The 20,742-nt window shown below is 41.3% G+C and overlaps 1 protein-coding gene across 2 annotated transcripts in view; it reads right to left on the reverse strand.

Moving 5' to 3' along the window:
* LOC6644718 (teneurin-a) overlaps positions 1-20,742 on the reverse strand; it is a 139,089-nt gene that overhangs the window by 39,794 nt on the left and 78,553 nt on the right. For both annotated transcript variants that reach the window (XM_047011619.1, XM_002067513.4), the window contains 6 exons: positions 16,441-16,737; positions 15,270-15,376; positions 5,356-6,762; positions 4,537-4,731; positions 2,494-2,703; positions 249-434 (listed from right to left, as the gene is read on the reverse strand). In XM_047011619.1, coding sequence (XP_046867575.1) covers positions 249-434; positions 2,494-2,703; positions 4,537-4,731; positions 5,356-6,762; positions 15,270-15,376; positions 16,441-16,737 — 2,402 coding nt within the window. The remainder of the gene's footprint in view (positions 1-248; positions 435-2,493; positions 2,704-4,536; positions 4,732-5,355; positions 6,763-15,269; positions 15,377-16,440; positions 16,738-20,742) is intronic.

The raw sequence follows: 20,742 nt of genomic DNA on the forward strand, positions 1-20,742 counted from the left end.
ATAGCAAATGCAAAAAGTTTTCCAATTCCATTTGCCAGAACAGAAAACAGATCTAACAACAAAACACAAAACTATTTAGATTTAAGGTTTTAAGGTAACTAAAGTAACTCATTTTCACACTCTACTGGTCGGTGATAAGTAGTTTACTTGTCATCTAAACCAACTGATTGCCTCCTAAAAGCTTACTTTCAGTTTTTGTTGCCTACTTTTATGGGTTCAGAGTGGGTGTATGCGAGGGAACTACTTACGCAGTGTACAATGTCGTCCATTCCAGCCTTGAGAGCAAACACATGTGCCATTCTTGCATTGGCCATGCCCCGAACAGCGGACATCGCAGGGCAACTGATCGCATAGATTGCCTGTCCATCCAGTATTGCAACGGCATTTGCCCGACTCGCAGACGCCATTGCGGCCGCAATCCAAACTGCAAACAGCTGTGAAAAAAGAATGAAAGAGAGAAGGCAGAAAACAAAAGAAAAAGAGAACAAGTTTAGGATTATTATTATTATTATTAAGAGTAGTAGTTGTAGTTGTTATTATTATTATTATTATAATGTTTGCTATATATGTATTCCGCTCCATATGCGCGGGCAAGTTTAAATTCATTAAAGCAATGCCAAACGAACCGAAGCACAAGAAGAACAAAGTGAGAAAGCGATAGAGAGAGAGAGAGTGAAATGGCAAACGAGAAAGCGAATGCGAATGGGGAATGGGCATGGGGCATGGGAATGGGAATGGGAATGGAAAGTGGAAATGAGAACTGAGAGCTGCTGCTTGCTGAGTGCCAGTAACTGTAGCTGAAGCTGTAAAATGGCTGGTGGCAATGGCAACCATAAAAACAACATTATAAATGTTACATTTACGTGGCGCAGAGGCCGCGAATTGTATGTATAAATGTGTGTATGGTTGTGTGTGTATGGGTGTACCCTCCACATTGGGGGCCATTTGCCATGACTTTTGTTCTCTTAAATTTATTTTATTTGCTTTGCCAGGCTCCAGACTCTAGCTGGTTTCGGTTCCAGCTTCAGCTTCAGCTCCAGCACCAGCAAGCAGCCAGCAACATCAGCTCCTGCGTATTAAATAAATAATGAATTTTTATGAAGCTCTGCTTCATTACATCCCGCCACTCCCATTTACGTCTCTCTCTCTCACCCTCTACCTCATCCTGTATGTGGCCCCGCACTTTTGTTCTTTCCCCCCACCCCCATTCTTCTCTCTGCTGGTGTTGGTGGTGCTAAAAAGTTAAGCAAATTAGGCGTGCGTGCCAGCAAACGTGTCCTGTGTCCTGTGTCCCTTGTCCCGTGTCGTTTGGCCTCCTTCAATCGTAAGCTGCATGTTTTATTGGCTCCTCTTATTCCCCCTACACCCTATCTCTGTTTTCCCCTTCACCCCTGCCCCGTCTCGACCATCAGCCACAAAATGATTATGGACCACACAGTTTTTGATGTTCAACGTGTTTCCGTTGTTGTTGTTGTTGCATGTAGTTCGGGGTAATCGGGCAAAAAAAAAATTTTTTTTTTTGTTGATTTTGTTTTTGTGTGTGCGTTTTTTTTTTTTTTTTGGCTTAATTGGGATTTCTCGCTTGGCTTTATGCCCCCAAAGTTACCCGCCCATACCAGCGGCCTGGTTATGGCCACCTAATTTCGCTGCTTGGCCATAAAACATCATTATATAGCCAAGAAAATAAGGTAAAATCTAACTGCATTTAGTTGGTACAGAGTCATAAAGCTCTTCTGCACACACAAAAACCACACAAATTGAGATCACAAATTGAGATTGACACGGCCAGCAGGAGCAGGGGAAACGAATGCTGAAGCTGGTTAAGGAATTTTTTAAATTAATATCATTTAATGTTTGTGTTCTGGAATGGAATTCAATTGAAATTTCTCAATGTGGAGGGTTTTTTTGATTCAAATAATTCCATTATTCTATATGCCTTCATTATCTATTACAAGAGAAAACTCTGCAGAATGTTCCTCCATCTCTGAATAAGGCTTTAAAAGATCGAACAGATGATTCTAGATTTAGCTTGGAACTTTCTTTTGCCACTGACTAGACTTTAATTAAATTTTCAAGCTAACGAATTTTGGCTAAGATTTTGTTTATAGCCAAGTAACTAAAAGGTGGCCAAAAAAGATAAAGAGTTAGATAGATGGATGAATGGATTTCTCATTTTTGCTGTTGTGGGCTATTTTAACAAAGGAAACAAAAATGCTTGTCTAATTTATCATTTCTTGAACAGATTTGTTTGTCATAACCCCACACACACACAAACACAACATATGCAATCTGTGCTCTATGCACTCACGCCCACACAGAGTGAGACAGCAAATATATCTTGCATGTGATGGAAAGAGAGAGAGAGAGAGAGAGGGAGAGAGAGAGATTGGTGTGTGCAACATTTATTGCATGAACAAAAGGTAACACACAAACAAATAGCATGAAACAAGGAGCAAGAGCAAGAAGAAGAAGCTACAAAACTGAATGGCTTACCTTGTGAACAATCTGGTCCAGTCCAATGACGCTCGCATACACATTGTCCCGTTTCCAAGTCATAGGTGCCATGCTCCGAACAACCGGGCAGACATTGATACACCTGCTGATCAATTGTGCCGCAATCCTCGCCCTGCCAACCGGCTTTGCAATAACATTGTCCAGCCACACAGGTGCCATGGCCCGAGCATAATGGATCAAGGCAATCGTCTGCATCCGTCCGCCAAGAGTGTGAGAGCATTAGCGGCGGCAAGGGGCAAGGGTTATACACAATGAATGGTTCGGGTTCGGGTTGTTGTTGGTGTTGGGGTTGGGGTTGAGGTAGATAGAAAGCATACAAAACGTTGTTAGTTGTCAGGGTATAACATAGAGAGAAGAACGAGAAAAAAAAACTCAACTCAACACAACACAACACAATACATACAACTTACAACTTACACGCTGCGCCCAGTTGAAGAGGCGGCGGTTTGGGGGGGGTGGCAAGTGTGGAAGATGTAAGAGGAGTTGGTTGCAGGTCGAGGTGGAGTAGGTGGAGCAAAACAAAAGCCCGACACGAAACCAACTCCTACCGACACATACACACATACACACACACACACACACACACACACACACACACACACACACACACACACACACACACACACACACACACACACACACACACACACACACACACTGACACATGACATGATTAGTATGTTGGACACGTACAAAAGTGGTCATTAAAATGAAATTCCAGTTTAGTTCAAGTTGGTAATTTTGCGCAGTTGTTGCAATTTTTTTTTTCTTCTTTTTTTCGTCTTTTTCTTCCTTCTTTCAGTTGTGTTGTTGTTTCGTTTGCTCATCGTGCTAGCTTTTCGTTTCGTTTCGTTTCCTTTTTTTTTTTCATTGTTTGTTTCACTTTTTTTCTTTCTCTTAGGGCAGCACGAGAAATATGCTCTCAACATATAAATTCGATTTCTGTTTGTTTGCCCTGTTTGTTGGCCGCTTTATTTTGTATGCCAAGGGTTCGGGATCCTTCTGTCGCCTCCTTTGCCCCTGCTCCTGCCTGGAGACGGAGGTGGAGGGGATGGTTCAGGCGGCATAAAGCAACATTAAGCATAAAAATTCTTACAGCGAAAGAGAGCAAGAAGGGCGTGAGGCCATGTGTGTTGCATATTTTACACGCACACACACACACTCACTTCGACACACATTTGCTCCTCTTGTATGCCTCCATCTACCACTTTATTTTGTTGGCTACAAAATTATTAAACGACTTTACCTCAACAAAGAAGAAAATAAACTGTGTAAAATTTGTTTGCGGAATTTTCAATTCCTTTGAACAGAGATGTCCACCAAAAATATTGCCTACTTTTTGGGGCCTCATTCAAGAAGTAAATTCTTGTGCCTTAGGCTAAAAGTCTTCATAAATTTAATGAATATTAATGTAATTAATATACGTGAAACAGTTCTTAATACAATTTGCATTCAATTTTTATCGTTCTGCAAAATTTTCTTCGAAATTCTCAAAAATATCTAATATTTATTTGAAAATTATTGTCTCTAGTTGAAGACAAAGGACCCAACTGGGTATTTATTTGGCACATTTTAAGTTTCGACCATGTATAAATAGTTTGGCCAAGTAAGAAACCTAAACGACAAAGAGGCACAAATACGTATACATACACATACATACATTTGTGTGAATATGTATGTATAATAACTGAAATATTTTGGCATTCATTTTTATATTTTTTTTGAAATTCTTTTTCTTTTGCGGCCTTATCGGCCAGTGTCAACAGAGAGCTGCCTGAGCCAAAAAGCCATGGCCAAAAAGCCCAAGCCCAAGTCTGAACTAGACTAAACTCCAAATTGCAAACAAGGCAAATAAATAATTTTAGCATTTTTATGCCAAGTCAGCATACTTCACACACACACACACACACACACACAGACATCCGTTCAGTTTTCTTTTTTTTTTTTGTGTTGGTTGGTCTTGTTTTTCTTCTATCTTCTTTTTTTTCTCTTTTTCGGGGGGTTCTTCTGTTTGACACTTACGCTGGTCACAATAAGGTCCCTTCCAGCCTCGTTCACAGCGGCATTCACCCTCAATGCAACGACCATGGCTAGAGCAATTCGGCACCTCGCACTCGCCCACAGGAATGTCGCATTCGGCTCCCTTCCAGCCATCCTCACAATGACAAACGCCGCCGCCATAGTGTCCATGCGCCGAGCACAAGACCGGACAAACGCCTGTTGGAGACAGAGAAAGGGAGAGGGAGAGAGAGAGAGAAAGAGAAAGGAAAAGAACAAAAAAGTAGGAGAGAAAATGAGAACCGAAAAATGGTATTTGGTATTGAAAAGTGTCAGAGCAAATGTAAAGTGAAAGGAAGAAGGAGAAGCAAAAAAAAAAACGAGCAACGTACGAAAAGGGCGAGGGCATAAATAAAAATGCCCTCCATCAGCACAGTGGCACAAAGTCAAATGGAAAATTATTCAAAATTGTTTCTCAGCACCAAATAATTTGGGGCGAAGGCTGATTTATCGATTATTTATTTTGATTAAGATTTCGTTGACATTGAATTGTACATTTTCTTTGTTCTGTGCCACTGTCCACTGCACTCTAATCGCAGGAGTTGTGAGTTTTTCTAGGGACCTGAAGAAAGGCGGAGCGAGAGATTTGAGTTGCCTTCAAGTGGCAAAAGTTGGGAAAAACAAACAAAAATAAAGGCAGCCAGGTGATGTTGACAGCTCAACTTTTTCTTTTTTGGGCTCACAATCAGTTTTGCTCGTTTTTCTTTCGTTTTTTCTTTCTCTTTTCTTTGCTCTGACATTTGTTCTAATTTTATATATATAAAGGTATATGTAGCTACTTACTCTTAGAGCAGTCGACACCCTGATAGCCGTCAATGCAATCGCATTTGCCCAGATAGCAGCTTCCACGACCAGAGCAATCATTGGGACAAGTGGTGCTGACACCTTCGGCCTCCTCGGCTAGTAACGAAACCGAATGGGCGACCAGTTCATCATTGTAGACAGAGATGAACCACAGGCCAGTGTCCAGATATTGCAAGAGCGAAACATTCACGGTCATGGCGTCCATATCGAGGGCAGGCAATCCATTATCCACAGCAGAGCGCTTGGTCAATCGATGCATTGGCCGATGATGACGGCCACTGTGATGAAGCGAAGCCGTCAAAGTGGCGCCCGGAGAATTGCCCATACGTTGGACATGCTGTTTGGCCGTATCCAGAGGCGTTTCCACATCGAAATACTCCACAGAGCCAGCAGCTGCAGCTGCCATGCCGAAATCCTCATCTGAGTTATCCTCAAGAACATCCTCATCCTCAATGTCGTCGTCATCGTGGTCGTGGTGGTGCAATAGTTGCTGTTGATCCTCAATCTCTGCCGACAGCTGACGCCCATGGACCACCTGCTGGACTCCAATCAAATTGCTTGCCAACGACGACGTCGATGTGGATGTGGAAGATGTTGATGAGGTGGAGGCATTGGCCATGCTACGACGATGCCGCAGATGGCTATCCAATCGTCCGCCTTTGATAAACTCAACGAAATCATGCTGAGTAACCGATGGAGCAACATTGCGACGCGAATAGACTGCGAAATGAGCGCCCCAGGGTAGGGTGAAATTAAAACGGATAAATGCCGGATGCTTATTACGGAATTCGAGTGTCCAGAACTGATAGGCCGGTATATTGGCATGGTACATTTCATTGAATTCCTTTAGTTCGACTACCTGCGGCCATTGGCCCAGTCCCATGGAGCCCTGTTGGGGCAGCAGAGCCTGTTGTCCCTGTAGTAGCAGATTGTTATGATGATGCTGTTGCTGTCCATTGGCCATGCCACCAACACCAGCCATGCCACCGCCACCCAGTCCACCGTAGGTCAATTGATCCTGCAATTGGGTATTTGTGGCATCCAATGGGGTAAGCGGTTGATTGATGCTATGCGGCTGTTGTTGCTGCAGCAGCAATTGCTGTTGTATTCCAGTGGCACCACCAGAAGCACCACCGCCGACACCGCCACCTCCAGATGACATCCCGCCGCCTCCTCCGCCGCCACCATGGTCCGATGTACTCGTCTGTATCGATTCCTCGGTGGGGTAGGCTGTGTGGGTGGATCCGCCACCGGCCGAACCACCGAGCAGTTGCTTGTCATTGGCCTTGCCGGCGATGCCGCCGCGTATATCGTGTGGTTGCGACTTGACATCTTGGACTAGGATGCAGTTGGTGCTGTCCAGATTCGGTTTCATCGAACTGACTGCTGCAAAGGACAATGGAAAAGACGAACAAGAAAGGGACAAAAGGTTAATATTATCGAAAAATATAGAAATCTACGATAGTTAAAGGGAATATATAGAATTCCTAATTTTCATATAATACGTATACATTTTTTTTTTTGTAGTCGAGAATTTCTTTGAATAAATTTTTTATGGATATTCTTTTTTGGTTGGCTTTTTGCGTCGAAATGTGTGCGGCTTGGCCATAAATTGCAATCGTTGCTAGCTGCGAAATTTCACGCCATAAATCTGGCCTGCTTGCTGCTTGCTGGCCAATATATAGGGTCGAGCGTGGCCAAGCCAGCTGCTGCTTCTGTTGCAGCCTAGGTCAACCTTTTTCACACATAAATTTCGGTATCATATTTTAACGCCATATTAATATGCATACACACACACACACAGAGAGAGAGAGAGAGAGAGAGAGAGAGAAGGAAGAAGAGTGCGAGAGCATAAATCAAAAATCTGAAGTCTGGGCACAGAAACAGAAAACCGAAAACCACATGAGCCACTCACATCGACACGACGAACACAAAGTGCTCGTTGTTAACACGTTTGCATTTTGCATGGGGCTATCGTTTATCGATAACTTGCCAAATGCCACAGCATGGCACAAGAGTTAGAGATATATATACATATAGAGCCAGGCAAAACTGAGATTGGCTTGGGTTGGGCGGAGGCAGAGCTAGGGAACATGTTAAATTTATGCGACGCCAGCTGCCAAAGACATTTGTGGCCATGTTGCAAACCAGTCCAAAAAATCGACGATAACGATTATCATCATAATGTTGTTGATGATGATGATGATGCCAATGAAATTGTCTACAATCGATAAGTTTTTCTTAAGCTCATTTTGGAAAATTGAATGTAATTAACCAAAACTTATTGAAATTATGTTAATGACCAAACTAAATATGTATATAGGGCAAGTTTGTCCCTTCACATGACATGTTAACTTAATGATAACTGCTGCCGCAACCAAGAAGAAGAAGAAGAAGTAAGCTAAGGGGTAAGAGGCAAGGTGGACAATAAGCGTGTAAGTCAGTGAGTGAGTGAGTGGAAAACCGGAAAAAGAAGAAATTAACGTCAACAGACGTGCTCCAATTTGTTGTTGGGTTATAGTCCGTTTCAAGAATGAAAATATACGACAAAGTAAGTATCATTAATAAATTAAGAACCTTCTCTTACACCCTCTCACCCGCTCTCTCTCTCCTCCTCCATTTTATTCCTATTAACTTAACAAGCTTTTGCCGTAAATGATAAACAAACACACACACACACACATACAAAAGGGGGAGAAGAGGAGTAAGGGGCAAACTACTTCTACCACTTCAAAACATTCTTTAGGGTTGGGCTTAGTTCTCTCCAATTAAATTTGATTACAATTGGTTGGGAGCCAACCCTATCACCCAAAACGTCCTGCCCTACCCTGCCACGCTAATGGTTATTTAGTTAGTACAACAACCAAAAGCAAAAAAAAAAAAAAGGAAAAAAAGAAAGAGGAAAATATAGGCAAGGAAAAAAGGTCGATACATTTCCATGACATTGACAACAACTCAATTTGCTGCAGGTAAACTAACCCATCCCTCGTCCAGCCAGATACTTTCTTTAGCGAGAGAGAAAGGGGAGATTGATTAAAGGCAAACACTTAATCGAAACGAAAGTGTTTTCTATTTTATGCCTTGCCTCCAACCAGATCCAATAAGTTTGGCTGTATTCAAATTTAGATTTCAAATTCCTTTTCGACTTGTCTTTTCGTAGGTTTCAACATTTAATTCCTATCTTTTTTTGCAGTTGTAACTTTTTTGTTTTTAAATAAGTTTATTGCAAGTGAAATACTTGCTAAATGAAAAACGAAATATTCATTTCTAATTGGTCGCTTCTCTTTTTCTGTCTTCTTATTCTTTCATAAACACGTTCTTTCGGCTGGGTTCTCTGTTTTTTCGTCCTTCCCATGTCTTGCCAAATTGTGTCCTTCGTTTAGTTTTGCGTACGAGCAGAAAAAAAAAACTTGGCAGGGTCAAAAGTTATAAAAGTTATGTAAGAAAAAATTTATGAAGCATTTTGCTTAATTGCACTTCCTTGAGGAAAAATCATTTATTTAAACGACAAGGCACACACAGGATTGCTAGATGATGGGCTGGAGAGGAGAAGGTGGAGGAGGCTGAAGAGGCTCTACCTTTTAGCTTCTATGTAAATTTAAATTGAAATGTCTTTCAATATTTTGTTGTGTAAAGTTCTCTTTTCGTGCAAAGTTTTTGCCTTGTAAAATTTTAAATGCTTTCTTCGACTGATGTTGAGTTAAATTATATTTTGCTGTAAATTGCTCAAGTAATTTGAGCATTTCTAGTTGAATGGTCTCATCTCTGTCCCTCTTTCTAGCTTCCACTCCTTTTCTCTCTCCTTTTGTATATTTGTTGTGTTATTTTCCAAAATGTTTTCATATGCTCGTCATCTTTCCTATTTAAATTCATTGTCGTTTTTTTGTTTTGCTGCATTTGTTTCATGTTATTTCTAGTTCTTCATTTTCCTCTCTCTCTCTGTTTATCTCTTGCTATTCTGTGCATGATATCTCTTCACTTTTTGCTAATTGACTTTCTTTGTTGCGGTTGTGCGTGACATTTGTATTTCCGGTTGATTGCATCCAAAGAGCTTCAATTCGCACTTCCCATTACAAATTTTCACATTTCCCCATAACGATTTCCATTTCCGAAAGCCTTGCTTAATATGAAACAACAATAAAAACCGCAGAGAGATGTTGAACCAATGAAATGGATTGAACAGCAAATGGAAATGAAAACGTTCACAAATCTGTCTCCGTTCTATCCGTTTCCTTAATCTCGGTGCTATTTCACAACAGTTTCGAAAGCTCTCGAATGTAAGATCATTATACTAGCTTTTTGATAATATTTTGATCTCATTTAAATTTGATAAATTTGTTAAACTTCTACTGTGAAATACTAAATTTTCGATAGACAATTGCATTTTCTTCCAACCAACTTGCCACTCAAATTCCAAAATAGAACATTCATTCAGAGGTAATCCCATATGCTGGAGAATGAAAGGCCAGTGACATAGCCAACTGAAGGTTGCTGTGGAAACCAAGTCGGGGCGAGGGTGAGGCTATCTAATGATAGGGTCTGGGTTCAGTTATCCAGCTGTGGATCGATTGACATGCCATTGCCCCATTGCACGTTGCACATTGCACATTTCACATTTCACATTGCATTGCAATGTGCGTATCTAATTTCAGTTTCAGTTTCAGGAAGGACGACAGATGGCAGGCATGAGAAGAAGGTGAGCGGCAGGAGAAGCAGCAGGATAACCGCAGGACACTGAGAGCCCCAAAGTCGCCTCGAAGTATGCAGCAACAAATTAAATTTCCAGGCAACCGCAAAGTAAAGTGAAATGAAAATAAAATCGCATAAAGTACGAGTGGGCCAGATGCAGCTGCTGTTGCTGCTGCTGCTGCTGCTGCTGTAAATGACAACGCCGATAAGATGAAGCAGAAGAAGAACGAGGAGATTTGTGGAAAAGAGGAGCAGAAGAGAAGCAACGGAGACAGGGAAGTCAGCCAGAGAGCCAGAGCCCCATGGGGTCACTGCAGGCAGTAGAGCAGGCAACCACACACTCACACAGCTGGACCAGAAAATTTCTCCTTTAAGCGAACGAACGAACGCACTTGGCCTCTCGTCCACACATAATGCGAAAGGAGATAGACCAGATAGTCAGATAGGCAGACAGCCCGACATTCACACAGACAGAAAGACAGACCGACAGACAGACAGACAGACGGACGGACGGGCGGACTGACAGATGGACCCTCCATAAAAAGGGTGTGTGTGTATGCCGAGAGGAAATGTGAAACAGTGCATATCGAATGAGTTTCCGATAGTTATCCGCTTAAAAATCGATTAACCTATTTCCGATAACTACTGCAATGCGCAGATTCTGAGAACCAAGGCCCATGACCAGCTGCCAGTCAAGCATGTTAACTGTCCCGTTACGTTTCTGCTTTTGTTCTGCATGTCAAGCCATTGTTGTTGTTGTTGTTGTTGTCCCCAATTGTTGTTGTTAAGGTTGTTTTTGCTGCTGCTGCTGCAGTTGTTGTGATAGAAAGTGGCACATTGGTAAATCGCTGGGCAAACATTTGTCCAACTTTACTCTGTCTCGACCCTCACAGGACATCAACACTGTGTAACATCATTGTGGTCGATTATCAGTATCATTTATGAGAAATTTCATATGCACACAGCACGCACTGACACTCATAAATACACACACACAGAGAGACAAATATGTATGTGAATGCAAATGTAGACAGACATTGCCAATTCATAGTGAATAGTTGAGAACTTCGGAAATGTTTAAACATAAATTATTTATTTAAGAAACAATTGCCCCCAGTGATATGCAATGGTTTTTAAATTGTAGCTCGAAACTTTCATCAATAGACTATTGGATAAACATTTTTTAATTAAAGTGAATGTGTCTATTGAACATTTTTATATTGATTTTAGATGATTGTTGTAATTTTAATCAAAATGTTACAGAAGCCTACGCTGTCTCTCTCTCTCCCTCTCTTCGTCCCTTTCGCTGTCTCTTTGGCTTCCAATATGCCATTGAGCTTGCTAAATGTGTTGAACAATGCAAAACAATGAAATTTCATTTAAATTCAAATTCAAATTTTGATGATCTCTGATTGTATAGGAAAATCGGTTGATAAATTTTGCCAGCATAAAAGTTAGCTGGGTATTATGTGTGTGTGTGTGTGTGGGTGAAGGGTTTGGGTGGGGGGGGTGGGGGGTTATGCTTTTCCACTTGAAAGGCTTCAATTATATTGAAGCGCACATAAGTAGGCAATACTTTTTGTTCGTCCAACTAGGTAGGTAGAGCCAGGACAACAAACGGCAATTTCAATCGGTTATTGGACAGGGGGGAAAAGGCGAAGCTACCTGACATCTGCTGCTTAAAAATGCCAGCAGATACAGGACACACACAAATACACAGAAACAAACATACACAGATACACAAAAAGAGGAGAAAATGCAAATCAAATTAAAGCGTCTGACGAGGCAAACACAGACATACATAGATGTGTTTGTGTGTGTGTTTGTACTTCTCGCTCGTTTGTTAATTAACTGACAACGGCTCATTGTGTGGTGGTGTGTGTGTAAGTGTGTGTTTGTGTGTAGGGAAAAGTGTGTGAGTATTTTTTAATGTCTGCCACATGGCCCGCCCGCAAGTGTTTGCTAATTTTATTAAACCCTCTTGCGCTTAATTAATAGAAAATTATTGTGCAAACAGGCGAAAGTGAAATGAGAAAGTGAACGACAGACAAACAGACTCACACACACAGACACACGAAGTGGCAGAGAGAGAGAGAGAGAGAGAGAGAGAGAGAGAGAGAGAGAGAGAGAGGGAGTAGGGAGAGAAGATAGTTGGCGAGGGGATAAAAGGTTGCCTGGTAGCATGAAAAATATTAGCCACTATTAAAAGCTTATATTTCTGGTTCACCTGCTACTGCTGCTGCTTACCCCCCGCAGTTTTCAAACTATTCAACCATAAAACGACCCACTCACACACACACACAAATACACAAAGAGGAAGACAGAGACGAAGCGTAAATTCATTTACCGCAATGAAAAACACACACAGATAGAGAACGAGAGACACACACACACAGAGATACAGACGAAAAGCTTTTTACATAAATGAGTTTATGGGACGATGGGGAGAATGATGTAGGAGGCGCTACTGGGTGAGGAGATGCTGAAGGGGATGCTTTTGGGGGGGCTACGTTGGTTGGCCACAAAAATTAATACATTATTTTTAAAAGATAAATTTCAAGCATGTGCTGCTGCTGCTGCTCCTTCTGATCCTGGTTGCTTCTTTTACTGCTGCTGCTGGTGCCTGGCAAACAATTAAATCAGTGAAATCCACACGCAGCTTTTGCCACACCCCAAACCCCACCAACCACCGCCCACCCCACAATCACTCACACCTCCATCCATCTTCCCACCATTGCCCACCAAAAATTGTTCACAACTTTTCAACTTAAATTCATTTTAGTCTAAAGGGAGGTGTGAGTGAAAAACAGAGGTGGTTGAATGGGTGGGGGGTGGGTGGGCGGGTGGGATTTGTAACAGGGTTGCCACATTTTTCTCGTGGTTTGTTGTAAATTTGTTTTCGTTCACTTGCAATGGCTGTGACACCGCAACAGCCACCGTCAACATCAGCAGCGTGTAACCTCACCCATCTTCCCTTCCCTTCCCTTCACTTCACTCCACTCCTTGCAATGGCTTTGTGTGTGTGTGTGTAAATCAGTGCCTCCGACTCGACTCGACTCGACTCGACTCCATTCTCAAGCAGCTGCTGCTCTTGCTTCTGTTACTGTGCTTAAAAGCGTAGATAATAAATTAAACGCAGCACATTTTTACACACCAAGTGAAAGGGAGAGAGTGGGGGGAAAGAGAGCGAATGTGTATGTGTGTGTTGGTAGGGGGAGAAATTGTGAAAATATTTTGTCTAGAAGAATGAATGGCATAAAAGTTAAGCAAACTAATATGACTCTCTAAAGGGAAACATGAAAAGCTTTCGCCATAAATCAATTACAAACAAATCAACAGAAATTGAGCCATCAAATGTCAACTCGCATATAGAACATCGGAAGAGAGAACGAGAGAAATCACTAATTGATATCCGACAGATTGGCTTAATAATGAATCCAACCAATCAACCAACCACCCAATTCAATGTCTACCTTTCGCCCCTCTCGTCTCTTCTCTATACTCATTAGCTGGCAATCAGGAGAAAATTAACACAAATTTGCAAATTTCCATATTGGGCGCAACACCTGGACAAATGTCCTGGAGACAAAAAAGAAAGCCCAAAAGCAACAGAGCAAAATAAACACACATACACAGACAGTGACAGAGAGAGAGAGGAAAAAGGATACTTTAAAGTTTAATGGCAAACTTTTTTGGACAAAACGCAAATTTTGTCCTGGCATCATCTACATTTCCTCCTTTTCCTGCCCTGTCTCTTTAGCTAGCTATATCTCTGCTACTTATTTCATTTTGTTGCTCTGGTGTTTTTGTTTACAACTTGATAATTAAACACGTTTTCGTTTTGCTACAGAGTTTGCTTGTTGGTGACGGTGATGGTGATGGCGTGGTCGAGGGCGGGGGTGGGAAAGTGGAGCTTGTGTTGCTACCTTCTAAATTATATTTACAGGTGAATTTAATTTTTTCTCTTTGGCTCGGCAACCTTTTTAAACCAACAACAACATTTTCGTTCGTCCAGTCGTTCGTCGCGTCTCGTCTCTCCTGTCTGCCTTCAACTCGCCCCCTCACTCTGTGTGTGAATAAATGGAATAAGTTACCCTGGTCGTGGACCTTGGTTCTCGTTCTCGTTCTGGTCCTTGTCGTCCTGTTGGCTTCCGTGCGAGAAACGTTCGGCAAAAACTTTGCACATTAAAATATGTAAATTTTAATTTGAAACAAAAGGGTTGATGTGGGGCCACTACACAACACGTTGACGGCAAATGGCAGCGATGGCGACGTAGCTGGCACCTCTTCTTACTCGCCTTCTGCCCCTCTCCACTCTAACCATTTTCTCATCCTTTATCTAGTTGAACCACCTTCTTTCTCTCTCTCTCTCTCTCTCTCTCTCTCTCTCTCTCTATGTCTCTTTTACTTCTTTCACCTTTGCACCACTGCTCCATGCGGTTGTTTATCTAACGAAACATTGGCTACTTTTTGAAAGGCTGACGCCAAATTGTTTGCTTTCTCTCCCCCACGTAATAAGTTTTCCATTTAAAGATTTTGAAAATGTAAAGCCATTTTCATTTTGGAAAACCTATCGAATGGTTTCTTCATATAGTCCACATAATAAGTATGATCTTTCAACCTTTGGCTTAAGAAGCTTTTGTTTGAAAATTTATATGCCGAATCGATTGATGTTTAATTGATGGCACGGACTAGGTGAAAGGGGTCGAACAATTGAATTTGAAGTTGATGTTGCGGCTTCTAATTGCTTGTCAATTGTGCACATGGACCGCCCTGTCGCCCCTCCCCCCAAGCCAACAAACATCTGGTAAATTTATCTATTAAACATTTTCAGAGAATGCTGTGATGTGTGTGGATTGGGTATGGGGGGAAGGGGGTTTATCTAATGTTTGTCATGGGCAAAGTTTCTTTGCCCGAGAGTGTATGTATGTGTGTTTGTGTGAGTGTGTGTGTGTAGGTGTGCCTGTGTATGTAAGTTAACACCATTTAACGCTAATGTAAAGCAAACACTTTGATGTATTTGCCTTGTTATTGCATAAAGTAGTAGATATACATATATATATATATATATATATGTATACTTATATATATATATATACGTATGTATAGGTATATAGGGCGGGCATATTTGCTTATGTATGTGTATTTTTCATTAACTATGTTGGCATTATGAGACAACACAGGATGGAGGACAGTATGCTTACCTGCAAAGTATGCCAGCATGGCGGTTAGGACGACGGATACAAATATTAAGGCGATGCTCAAGCATTTCCAGGAACATCGGTGCTGGCAGCGTTTATCTATGTGAAACCTGTGGACGAGCAGAAACAAAGAATGAAACAAGAGAGTAAAAAAGAGAATGGAAAAGCGACAACAAACGTCGGCGGAGCTCTTAAAACAAACTGAGCAATGCATTTGTAATTAACAAACTGGCAAACAACGCGACCACAAGGCGAGGATAAAGCTTAACTATGCTACGCTTCGGTACTCTATGGCTCTACGGAATTGTGGCACGTAGTGTTACGGTTTGTTCTCGTTGTCGTCATCGTCATCCTGTGGCTTCAGCTGCTTGACATATCACAAGGACCACAGAAACCAAAGCAAAACACACACACACACAGATACACCAAGAGCAAGCGAGGTGTAGGCGGGGCCTCACAATCATGTGTGTGTGTGTGTGTGCGCCAATAAGTTTGTCAACTGCTGGCAACAGCTGGCAACTTTTTTAATAAAGACCCAAAACGCATGCAAAATGATGCACAAGCTCAGGACCAGAACAAAGACTTCTTCTATATCGTCTCTCTCTCTCCCTTGTTCGCCCCTTCCTCTCTTTCTGGCTTAGTTGCGCTGGTCTCCCTTTTATGGTAACGGGTGTTAATCACACACACACACACACACACATATAGAGATACCACTACTCAGAGTCAGTCTTGGCTTAAAACCCACAAAAACCTCGAAAACCTAAAAGCTACTCTAGGCCAAAAGCTCGCGCATCCTGTCAAGTGATGCGCCATGGTCTATTCCCCAACTTACCCTACCTAGCGTCCGTTTGCCCACACACATTCCCGCGGATTGCTGTCTCTAATTGCCTTAAACTTTACCCATGATGCGCGTTGGCTAAAGTTTTTAGAGTTAAATTAAAGTCAAGTCGTGGGAGCAACCAAAACCATAAATTCATATATAATTTGTGTAGAAGGAGTCACCGTTTCCTAGACTAACTACATGATGATATAAAGTTATCGATCCAATCGGACTGAATGGATTTCCAATAATATTTGTCCGAACTAATCGATTAATCGCCAAAAGTTATCGATCGAAATGTGATCGCATTTACTTTCGCTCAGTTTGTTCATCAAAGGAGAAAAAACTTCTTACCTGGATGGTGAATATGGCGAATAGTGTGGTGCATGAGCCGAATGGGAATTTCTCAATGGGAAGCCAGGCATAACCAATGGCTGTGAGCCACCATTGCCACCTCCGCCACTGCCGGGCGGACCGACGGCCACTTGAGGGCCACCCGAGCCACTTGGGTGCCCAACGCCGCCCGGCATGGGCATGGTACCAGCACCGCCCATTGGCATGCCCACATTGCGATCAACAATGCCGCCATGGCCGATTGTATTGCTGCCAGTTGACATACTTTGTGGCATCTGTTGTGGGTGGCCGGCCAGTCTGTAAAAGCAAAAAGAACAAAATGACAAAGAATGAGTTTGAGTTTTTCCTCAATTGTAATGCGGAAATTAAAACATTGCATATTCTCGTACATATGAATATATGGATATATGTATATATTAAATAGATGTATATATATATATATAGTTATTGTTGTTGTTCGTCCTACATTGCATGCGAATACAACAATTTTTACAATATTTAAATCTCATCCTGCTGTTGTTGCTCTTGCTGCTGCAGTAGATCCTACTGATGTTGCTGCTTTTGTTGTTTCGTGTTATTGTTATTATTATTTTTAACGGTTAAGTGATGCGGAAATTTTAAATTAAAAAACATAAATCAATGCCTACACACACATACACACATACACACAAAAAGAGAGAGGGATAGAGAGAGAGGAGTGTACATATATGTTCATTGTACAAAAGTTTCATTATCGTTGCCCAGCAGCAACAGCAGTTGAAGCAATTGTTGTTGCTGCTGCTGTTCTTTTTGTTGCTGTTGTTGTTTTTGTTTTATTATCGCTCAACATTAAGCGGAAATGCAGCTGCTGCAGGCAGCGATGCTCGATAACTGCCTCTGTCTCTGCCACAATTTGCGCCTGATGTTTTTGCTACTGTTGCTGCCTGCTGCTGCTGCTCCAGTTGCAGTTGTTGGCCTTTTTATAGGCGCCACCCGCAAGTATGCAACACATTTTATACTCCCTTTTTGCAAGACAAAGGCGAGGAATGTGAAAACGAATTTCCGAATATATTTGAGCGTAGCAATTTTAAGTGAATATCAGACAAAGTATATGCACATATAAACCATCTCCACTTTGTTTTTGCATCATGCCAGTAAACAGAAGAGAAATGTTCATTTCAATTTTGCTTTTTCCATCACTTTAACGATAATGAATTTTCAATTTTTCACCAAAAGAATTTATAAAAAAAAATTTAAATAGATAAAAGTTGATTTCGTTTTGGATCCTTTAAGAGCTTTACTTTATCCTTGCCGATTAGTAAATATTTTTGAATTTTCTCTCTTATTCTCTTAATTATTTTTGTTTTGTTGGGCGACAAGGTTAGGTTAGGTTATGCGGGGCTCTAAATTTTCCACTTGATTTCGAAGCTATTCCTGGTCAACGGGGCCAACAGCAGGCATCATCATTGTCAAGTGCCATCGTCAGTTTTTGGCGCTGTCCGAAATGCATTTGACATATCAACACACACACACACACACATACGTATATGAAATCGTTTCCTTTCTATTTTTTGTCAGAATAATTTTGTTGTTGTTGTTGTTGTTGGTGGTGTTTTTCTGTTAGTGCTTTGGCCGCCATTTTTGGCTTTGTTATTTATGGTCAAGCTGCCCTCTTCTGCAGCAAGTTTTGCTGCTTTTGGCCTGCATTTGACATGCGGTTGAGCGCGGGTGCAATGGAAATTCGAGTGAACAACGAGTTTGAATGTGAAGTGAAAAACGAATGGAATGAAGAAAGGGAGATGGACACAACAATAAAAAAAAACCAAAAAAAAAATCAAAGGAAAAATATCAAACAAAAATCAAGCTGCAAATTTACGACAACGACTTTTTGGGCTTAAAGAGCGAGCAAACCAGATCAGTGTAATTTATAACGCATCCGGCGCCCAGAGAGACGCCCCAAAAGTATGCAACAAACGATGAATGGTGCCCCATTGGCCATGACCAGCAGCAACAACAATAACGAAATGAAACCAAACCAAACCAAACCGAAACGAGAACTGAAACTCAACTGAATGAAAGAGACAGACTGCACGAGAGACAGAGAGAGAGAAAAGTGGGGGAAAAACAGAATAAAAGCCGCTTACAGTAGAGAGAGCGAAAGAGGGCAAGACTAATATGTGTTTGTGTGTCTGTGTGTGTGTGTGTGTGTGCGTGTGTTGGGGCCAGCTTAGCGCATGCTAAGCCAGCCAGCTAGCAGCACAAGCTGTGCCTGTGATTTATTAGCAACAATAATAGAATTAAACAATTTAAATTAAGTTGTAGCCAAAAACCATAAACAGTCTGCCATGTAGCCAAGCCGTAAAAGTGGAGCAGCCGTGTAGGGGGTATGGATGGGTAGGGAGGGAAGGGAAATGTTGTCGCATCCCTAACTGCCATTTCCCCACAATTGTTGCCCCGCTCTTCCTTTCTGCACTTTTGAACAAAACACACGCAACGGGGAGTCCCACAAAATGTTTATACCCTAGACTCCCAAAAATAAACAAGAGAAAATCGAGAAATTCGAATAAACGAATTCGGTGAGAAGTGGAAGCAATTCTACAACGATCGGAAATGAAAAATGAAATCTTTTATTCTTTCCCGAAATATTCTAAACTCAAAAACTTCAAACTTATCTTCAACCAAGTGCTCCTCCTAGTAGAACCTTGTAGACTTTTAACAACTCTAGATGGTTATAATGGTAGATGGTTATCTATTTTATTAGTTCTTGGACTTTTTATTTGTAGGCCTTGGACAATTTCAAGGGTATTTCAGGATTCGTTTTCTTAAATCTTTAACAGCAAGCAGTTGGTCTATGGGCAACAATTCGCCCCAACTCTCTCTCTCTCTCTCTCTCTTTCTGTTTCTATTGCTGCTTCTCTGTTTATTTTTGTTGATATTTCGCTTATTTTTATTGTGGGGTAGGATTTAGATTTGCTAGCGGGGGCATTACAAATGCTTCCTGTGCATAAATGTGGCAGCATTTTTTCCTTACATCTCCCACAGTGCCAACCATCCTCCTCCCCTGCTGGCTGCATACCCCCCTGTGTGTGTGTGTGTGTGTAAAAAGTTTTACAAAATATATTTTAGGTATATGAAAAACAAAAATAGTACAGAAAACTAACATTGCATACTTTTAAGTGCTGGGCAAAAAAATATTGCATTTTTTAGTGGCCACTTAATGTTTTATTTTTTATTATTTTAAATATGGAATTTGAAATTTGCTTATTCTTGCTTATGACAGAAAAAGAGAGGGGAAGGAAAACATAAATAAACGCTGATGGCGACTAATAAATATTTCTAATTCACATAGCAAAAAACAGTGAGAAAAATAGATAAATTGCCTTTTATTTTGTTTAGATTAACTCAAAACCCAACTTATAAAGAAACCTAAACGATTTTGTGAGATTATTAAAGGGTAGTTAAACTTCGTTGCGCAAAACATTTTGCAGTTGCTTATATTGAGTTGGTAGAGTTGCAAAATGGGTTATGCCAAACTTCAACTTGAACTAGTTTAGTCAAATTTCAATGAAGAACAGCAACGACAACAACAACAACAACCAGAGGAAGGAAAACTCTATTGAAACCTGGCTAGTAGCCCAAAACTAACCCTCTTACCAACTCGTTCAACTTGCCTTTTGGCCAATGCCCGGTTTTTTTTTTTTGGGATTATTCGATAAACTTTTCAATGAATATGTATGTGTGTGTGTGTGTGTGAGTGTGAGCGAAAGGGACATAGTTAGAAAGAGCGAGAGAGAGAGAGAGAGCTGAGTAAAACTATGAGTTTAGTTTTCTGAATTCGTGCCTTTACAATGCAAAAACTAACAACGCCCAAAACGTGATTTTCGCAAAAATTTTCACAGACCAACAGAGTGCGAGAAAGAGATGGGGAGAGTTTATGAAAGAGAGAGAGAGAGAGCGAGATAGATATACCAATTCTAGGGAAGATAAAACCAAACAAAATTACATGCTGTTGAAAAACGTGCTAGAAAAATGAAGCGCGAAATCAATAATAACACCCCGCACCCACAGATACATTAGAGAATAGAGAGTAGGAGAAAGACACAGGGATAGAGAAAGAGAGGGAGAGAGAGAGAGAGCGAGAGAGACAAGGCCCAACAACAACAACAATAATATGTATAAAAACCTACGTGCAACATCAGTGCGGCGTCTCTTTGTGCTGTCATGCACACTAATGCAACAATAATGACAGCAAAGGCAGCAAACCCAGGGCCAAGGGGATTGCCATTGGGATTGCCACTAAGGCCCAGAAGAACAAAAGTGTGC

The sequence above is a fragment of the Drosophila willistoni genome, assembly GCF_018902025.1.
Source record: "Drosophila willistoni isolate 14030-0811.24 chromosome XL unlocalized genomic scaffold, UCI_dwil_1.1 Seg142, whole genome shotgun sequence".
Taxonomy (NCBI): domain Eukaryota; kingdom Metazoa; phylum Arthropoda; class Insecta; order Diptera; family Drosophilidae; genus Drosophila; species Drosophila willistoni.